The sequence below is a fragment of the Pezoporus wallicus genome, unplaced genomic scaffold, assembly GCF_028554395.1.
Source record: "Pezoporus wallicus isolate ANWC-B61680 ecotype Strahan unplaced genomic scaffold, APGP_CSIRO_Pwel_v1 contig_8088, whole genome shotgun sequence".
NCBI classification, from domain to species: Eukaryota; Metazoa; Chordata; class Aves; order Psittaciformes; family Psittacidae; genus Pezoporus; species Pezoporus wallicus.
In genome coordinates this window covers 882,042-888,041 of record NW_026642341.1, presented here as the reverse complement: position 1 = coordinate 888,041, position 6,000 = coordinate 882,042, and the positions used below count along the sequence as shown (strand labels likewise).

At 45.0% G+C, this 6,000-nt stretch overlaps 1 protein-coding gene across 8 annotated transcripts in view; it reads left to right on the top strand.

Moving 5' to 3' along the window:
* Window positions 1-2,859: 2,859 nt before the first annotated feature.
* The window catches only part of PTPRT (protein tyrosine phosphatase receptor type T), a 277,331-nt gene continuing 274,190 nt past the window's right edge, over window positions 2,860-6,000 (top strand). For all 8 annotated transcript variants that reach the window (XM_057428931.1, XM_057428926.1, XM_057428924.1 and 5 more), the window contains exon 1: window positions 2,860-3,127. In XM_057428931.1, the coding sequence (XP_057284914.1) occupies window positions 2,864-3,127 (264 nt within the window). In that variant the 5' untranslated portion in view covers window positions 2,860-2,863. The remainder of the gene's footprint in view (window positions 3,128-6,000) is intronic.

The window sequence follows — 6,000 nt, the reverse complement described above, 5'->3', positions numbered from 1 at the left end:
CTTGGAGCAGGATTTTTAGTGACATTTTGAGCACTTTCTGAGGCTGGGTATCTCCTTCTGAGATGTCACTTCATGGGGTTTCTGCCTACCTCTCTGAGCAGTTTTTGCTGAGATGTGACCTTTGAGAGCTCTGTGTTTATATTGTGCTGCTGGACACAGTACCTGTATGAATACCCTCTGCTGTTCCTTGCCTGCTTTTGGCTTGCCTGCTCCCTTCAGTGTTTCTGGGTAGCCCTGGTTCCTGACCTGCCAGCTCCTGACTGCTCAGAGGTTTTTGGGTGTCAGGGCCATCCTGTCTCCTCCCTGGCTCCCCATGCTGGCTGTCGTGGGCTAGGCTTGAGCAAAGACTGTTGTCAGTGAGCTCTCTGGTATGAGGAAAGCACAAGAGGAAAGAGGCTTCAATGGCAAAGCTGATTTGTGTAGGAGCTGTATGGCCAGAGGTGGGGCTTGACTGTGGGTTTGTCATCTACTGCCAGGGATGGGGCAGCCACAGCTTCTCTGGGCACCCTGGGCCAGCGCCTCAGCACCCTCACAGGGAAGAGCTTCTGCCTAAGAGCTCATCTCAGTCTCCCCTCTGGCAGGTTCAAGCCATTCCCCTTGGCCTGTCCCTACAGGCCCTTGTCCCAAGCCCCTCTCCAGCTTTCCTGCAGCCCCTTTAGGCTCTGGAGCTGCTCTAAGGTCTCCCCTTGAGGAGCCTTCTCTTGTCCAGGCTGACCCAGCCCAGCTCTCTCAGCCTGGCTCCAGAGCAGAGCTGCTCCAGCCTCGCAGCATCTTCATGGCCTCCTCTGCTTCACTCCAACAGTTCCACGTCCTTCTTGTGTTGCTGCCCCAGAATAGTAGTTCTTACAACTGTTCTTGCATAATTTGTAAGGGAAGATCAGGCAGACTGTGTGTGCTGACAGAGATTGCTAAAGGAAGTGTCACAATTACTCTTAGAATCCAGGCTGTCACATTTTCAGCCTTAACTGTCTGCTTGTGCTTCCTCTTCAAACCTCATCAGTTATATTTTCTGATAATCAGTTAGCTTGGGTCAGAGAAACGGAATCCAAATTCCAGTGTCTCTGCATTTCAGTTTACCTGGGTAGGTTTTAAGATTAGCATGTACTTGCTGAAGAAGGAGATTTTGTGGTTGATGGGGAGCAGAATTATATTAGCAGTGAAATGTGTCAAGATCCCATGTTATGGACTTCGATTATTAGAGAGATACTAAGAAATTTGGATTCAGCTCTTCCATTTCTTTAAGTCCTTGCTGTGAATCTGGATTTTTTTTTTATTTGGGGCCATTGTGATTTCAGCATATCAAAATGATGTTGTCTTGCCTCTCAGTTTTCCTGTTTCTTAGCCCACCCTCTTCCTTGCATTTGGCGTGATTTTCCCAGGCTCTCTTGAGTTTGTGTTTTCTTTTTCTTTGAAAGATTGCTTTCCTTCTGCATCCATGCTTTTCAGTGCTTTACAGAACGCCCATCTATCACAGAAACACAAGGGAAAAAACATTTTTGTAGGAGCAAGTTTCTGGTTTCTATTCATATAGTTTAGAGTATCTGGCTGTTCACTGCTCAGAATTGATCAAAATGCTTATCCGGCTCCTCACAGTGTTACCCTACTGGAATAGGGAAGTCAATAGGTTAGGAGTGAGGCAGGGCTTTTCAGACTCAATCTTCTGGGAGCTGCAAGAGGCCAGCAAAGAAATACATCTGCAGCAGCATCAGAACCAGCGTGTCGAGAGGGCTGTGTTTGATTAAAAATTATCATGCCTGGCTGCTGACACACAAATTCCTCCCAGTCTTGGTATTTTCTTTAGCTTTCTCCAAGGGTGAGTGTCTGTGCACACGTAAAGGAGAGCCTTTCAATAGAATTGAATCAAATAACTTTCATAATGTTTTGCCTTATTGCTAACATTTGTCACCTTGATGCATCTGCAAAGACATGAGTCGAGACACAATGTGCTATGAAATAACGGCTTGATGACTCAAAATGTCAGTTCAACATCAAGTGTCGTGGTTAATACAATGCAAGCTTCCAGGTTAACAAACTCATAAATTGCCTTAGTATATATTTCCTTCCTTAAATTCAGCTTATTCTTCTTTCCTAGAAGAGTAATAGTCTTTGTTCCATTAGTTCTAGTCAAGGTATTGCGGATGCTTGCAAGCCTCATGCGTTTGGCCTCCTAAAATGGTTTGGTTTTCTTTTTAACACATTACAACCTTTCTAAGTTTCTAGTGCCAAGGTGCAGGTACAGATTGGCTTGAAAGAGGAAAGGGCCATGTAGGCAGACAACAGCTGTGAATTGGGTCCCTTTGTGGTAGTAGTTCTTTATTGAATGTGCCATTGGGTATAGCAGTAGAGCCTTGCTGCTGCTGCATTGTCCCTGTGCTGCTGGTTACAGGGCCTGTTTTGTCACAGGTTATAGAATCATACATGAAAGCCCAGTATTTTTATCTATATTTTTGAAGTTATCTAATTAAAGTGCTGCTAGTTGGTCCTCAATCTATTTGTGTGTATATACATCTTAAATTTTACTACCCTTTCTTTCTGTTACCTGACAACGAGCATAGGATACTTGGTTTGAGCTCTTCAGGTGGGTGTTTTGTTTTCTGATTTCTAAGGGAATCACTGACTTTTCTAATGAAACTGATTTTCGCAGAATCCCAGCCTGGTTTGGGTTGAAGGGACCTTAAAGCTTATCGGGTTCCAACCCCTTGACACAGGCAGGGCCACCTTCCACTAGAGCTGCTTGCTCCAAGCCCCATCCAAGCTGGCCTTGAGCACTGCCTGGCTGGGGCAGCCACAACTTCTCTTCTACGGCAAAAGCCAGGTAAACCCACTCCTCCTTCTCTTTCTGCTTTCTTTTATAGGCTCCTTCATGATGGTGAACAGCTCTGGGCGAGCATCTGGGCAGAAAGCTCACCTGCTCTTGCCTACACTGAAGGAAAATGACACCCACTGCATTGACTTCCACTATTACCTGTCCAGCCGAGACCGTTCGAGTCCTGGCTCTCTGAACGTCTACGTGAAGGTGAATGGAGGACCACAGGGCAATCCCATATGGAATGTCTCGGGGGTTGTTACAGAAGGATGGGTGAAAGCCGAACTTGCCATCAGTACATTCTGGCCACATTTTTATCAGGTATGAGTTTGGAATGTTTTTCCTTAGAACATTTGGCTGGGTATGAGCTAAGCTATTGTTAGCAACGGATATTCTGAAAATCATTTACCCCTTGCCCTCCTTCCCGACTCTCAAGTCTGACAGCAACTTTGCTATCATTGTTTTAGTTTTAATTAGGTAAATTGTTCACAATGGCCTCACATACTAGGTGATACATACATGTGTTGCAGGGGGGTTGGAACTGAATGAGATTTAAGGTCCCTACTCAACCCAAATCAGTCTGTGATTTTATCAATAAGATACAGGAGTGAGAGTGGGATTAGGGTAGAATAAACTATTAAAAGTCCACAAATAGTCTGTAGATAGGAAACAGCAGGTAGAAATGCTTGCTTTCGTTTTCTTTATTTACTTCTACTAACTGTGTTGCAGGTCTGTAAAATCAGAGCTGAAGTAGAATGTTTTCTTGTTCTACCTCTGGGAAAAAGTTGGGGATAGCAGCAGCATACATAGAACCACACTGTGCAGGGTGAGACGGAAGGATAAAGGGATTTAAACGGGTGGAAAAAAAGGGCTGTTCTGAAATCATAGTGAAATGCTTGTACTCCATTCAGATTAACATGAACCTCATCATGAGCCAGAATTTGCTTCATAGTAGGTGCTCCACAGAGGTAACAGGAATGAGCTTTCACCCAGGTAATCAGTGCTTTAAAAACCTGGAAGAGACAGTCTGATCTCACTCCATGAGAGCTCCTGTCCTTAGCAATACCAATAGCAGATTGCCTGAGCCTGCCTTACTTGTTTTGCAAGTCCTTTTGCAGGTCAAGTTTGCTTTTCCTGAGCAAAAAAATCCTTTAAATCAGACAAGATTTTTTTCACTGGAGTGTAAAATGAACAGATTGGAGGCAGCAGCAAGTGCTCAGGAGGAGTTCCTCCCTAGAAATGCAAGGGTTTTCCGTTTTACTTTTTGTTGAATGGGGTAATGTTTCCTTCTGCATATATTTATATTCTCTCTCAAGTGTGGCTTTGAGATTGATCCCACTGTTATAGAATCATAGAATGGTTTGGGTTGGGAAGGACCTTAAGATCATCCAGTTCCAACCTCCCTGCCACAGGCAGGGACACCTTCCACTAGAGCAGCTTGCTCCAAGCCCCTGTGTCCAACCTGGCCTTGAACACTGCCAGGGACGGGGCACCCACAGCTTCTCTGGGCACCCTGTGCCAGTGCCTCAGCACCCTCCCAGGGAAGAGCTTCTGCCTAAGATCTATCCTGAACTTCCCCTGTTTCAGTTCAAACCCATCACCCCTTGTCCTGTCGCTACAGTCCCTCATGAAGTGTCCCTCCCCAGCATCCTTGTAGCCCCCTTCAGACACTGGAAGCTTCTATGAGGTCTCCATGCAGCCTTCTCTTCTCCAGGCTGAACAGCCTATCTTCATACAGGAAGTGCTCCGGCCCCTGATCATGCTTGTGGCCTCCTCTGGACTTGCTTCAACAGCTCTATGTCCTTCTTATGGTGGGAACACCAGAACTGTATGGTGGTCTAAGTGGAGTTATGGGAAATCTAATGGACTGACCTATCCTTGGTCCCTGATTTCATAAACCACTCCTGTTGATGGTCTGCTATCCTGTGAGTTTTTACATTTAACCAAGGTTTAAAAAAGAAAACTTTAAGTTTGCAAAGGTGAGGAGGAAAACACAGTGAAGGATTAAGTCAGGATTCCTGTTATTTGGCAGTTTGCAGTGACACTTAGGACTGAGGGAGTCTGGAGGTATGGGCTGACCCAAGCCTGGGTGTGCTGTTTGCTAGGCAGTGTCCTGTTTCACACTCCCAATCTAGGACGTGCCATCAGTGTTGTCAGCTTTAAATGAAAATTGCACGCCTGGAAAAATCTTTTGCATGCAAAGAGGCCTGAAAGCATGGTCTGTGTTATCAAAAGCGCCAGGGAACACAGGAAAAAAAAGAGCATTTTTCCTAAATCATGACATCTGTGTCAAGCAAAATGTGGGTTATTCTGTTAATGCACAGAAACCACCATCTTGAACTGCAGTATGCATCGAAAACCTAGTCAGGCAAAAACTGCCTGCCCTGGGTCTGAGGCTTACACAGCTGCTTTGGTCTTTGGAGATGGGACTAGTGGAATACTAGTAACTAGCTGCCAGAGTTCATGTTTTGGGGCTGGTAGTTCTGTGCAAGGGTTGTAGGAGTCATCTAGATCCAAAAGCACTCTGCTGAGCTATAAATGGTGGTGGTGGTGGTGGAGATTTATGATGTCTGCCCTGGAGTTACTCGTACGTGGATTCCCAGCCTACAGATGTTCTGAGTATAGTGAGAAAAAGCTGTAATAGTTCTTGGAGAAAGGTAATACATGTAATCTTGAGTTACTGCTTGCCGTAAGGATGAGCTTAGTCCCAGAATGCACCAAGGGCAGTGCAGGAGTCTGCCTGGAAGAGGTTTTTTGATGTATAGCAAGGAATGTTATTGATCCATGCCTGAAGAAAACTGTTGTACCACAACAGATGAGCCAGGCTAACACAGGCGCTGTTGGTATAGAGCAGCAGTGAAGTGTAGGATTATTTATTGGGAAGGAAACATGAAATGACTTTGTATTTCCAGGTCTCCCAAGCATTTAAGAGTGTTTTTTCAGAGTAAAGTTTTGAATTTTTTCATCTATATTAATTTTTGGGAAGTATCTTAAATGTAAAGCATTGTTAAAGGCCTGTCTCTCAACCATTACACTGCATTTCCAGCAGAAGGTAAAAAGATATGAGAGATACTCAGTGTGGAATTTGCAGAGCTGAGCCTCATCAGCCTTTATTCCTGCCCATTCCTCTTCAGGAAATTCCTCCTCAGTTCTCAATAAAACCGTGCTCTTCTTGCTTTGGTAGGGCTGAGATG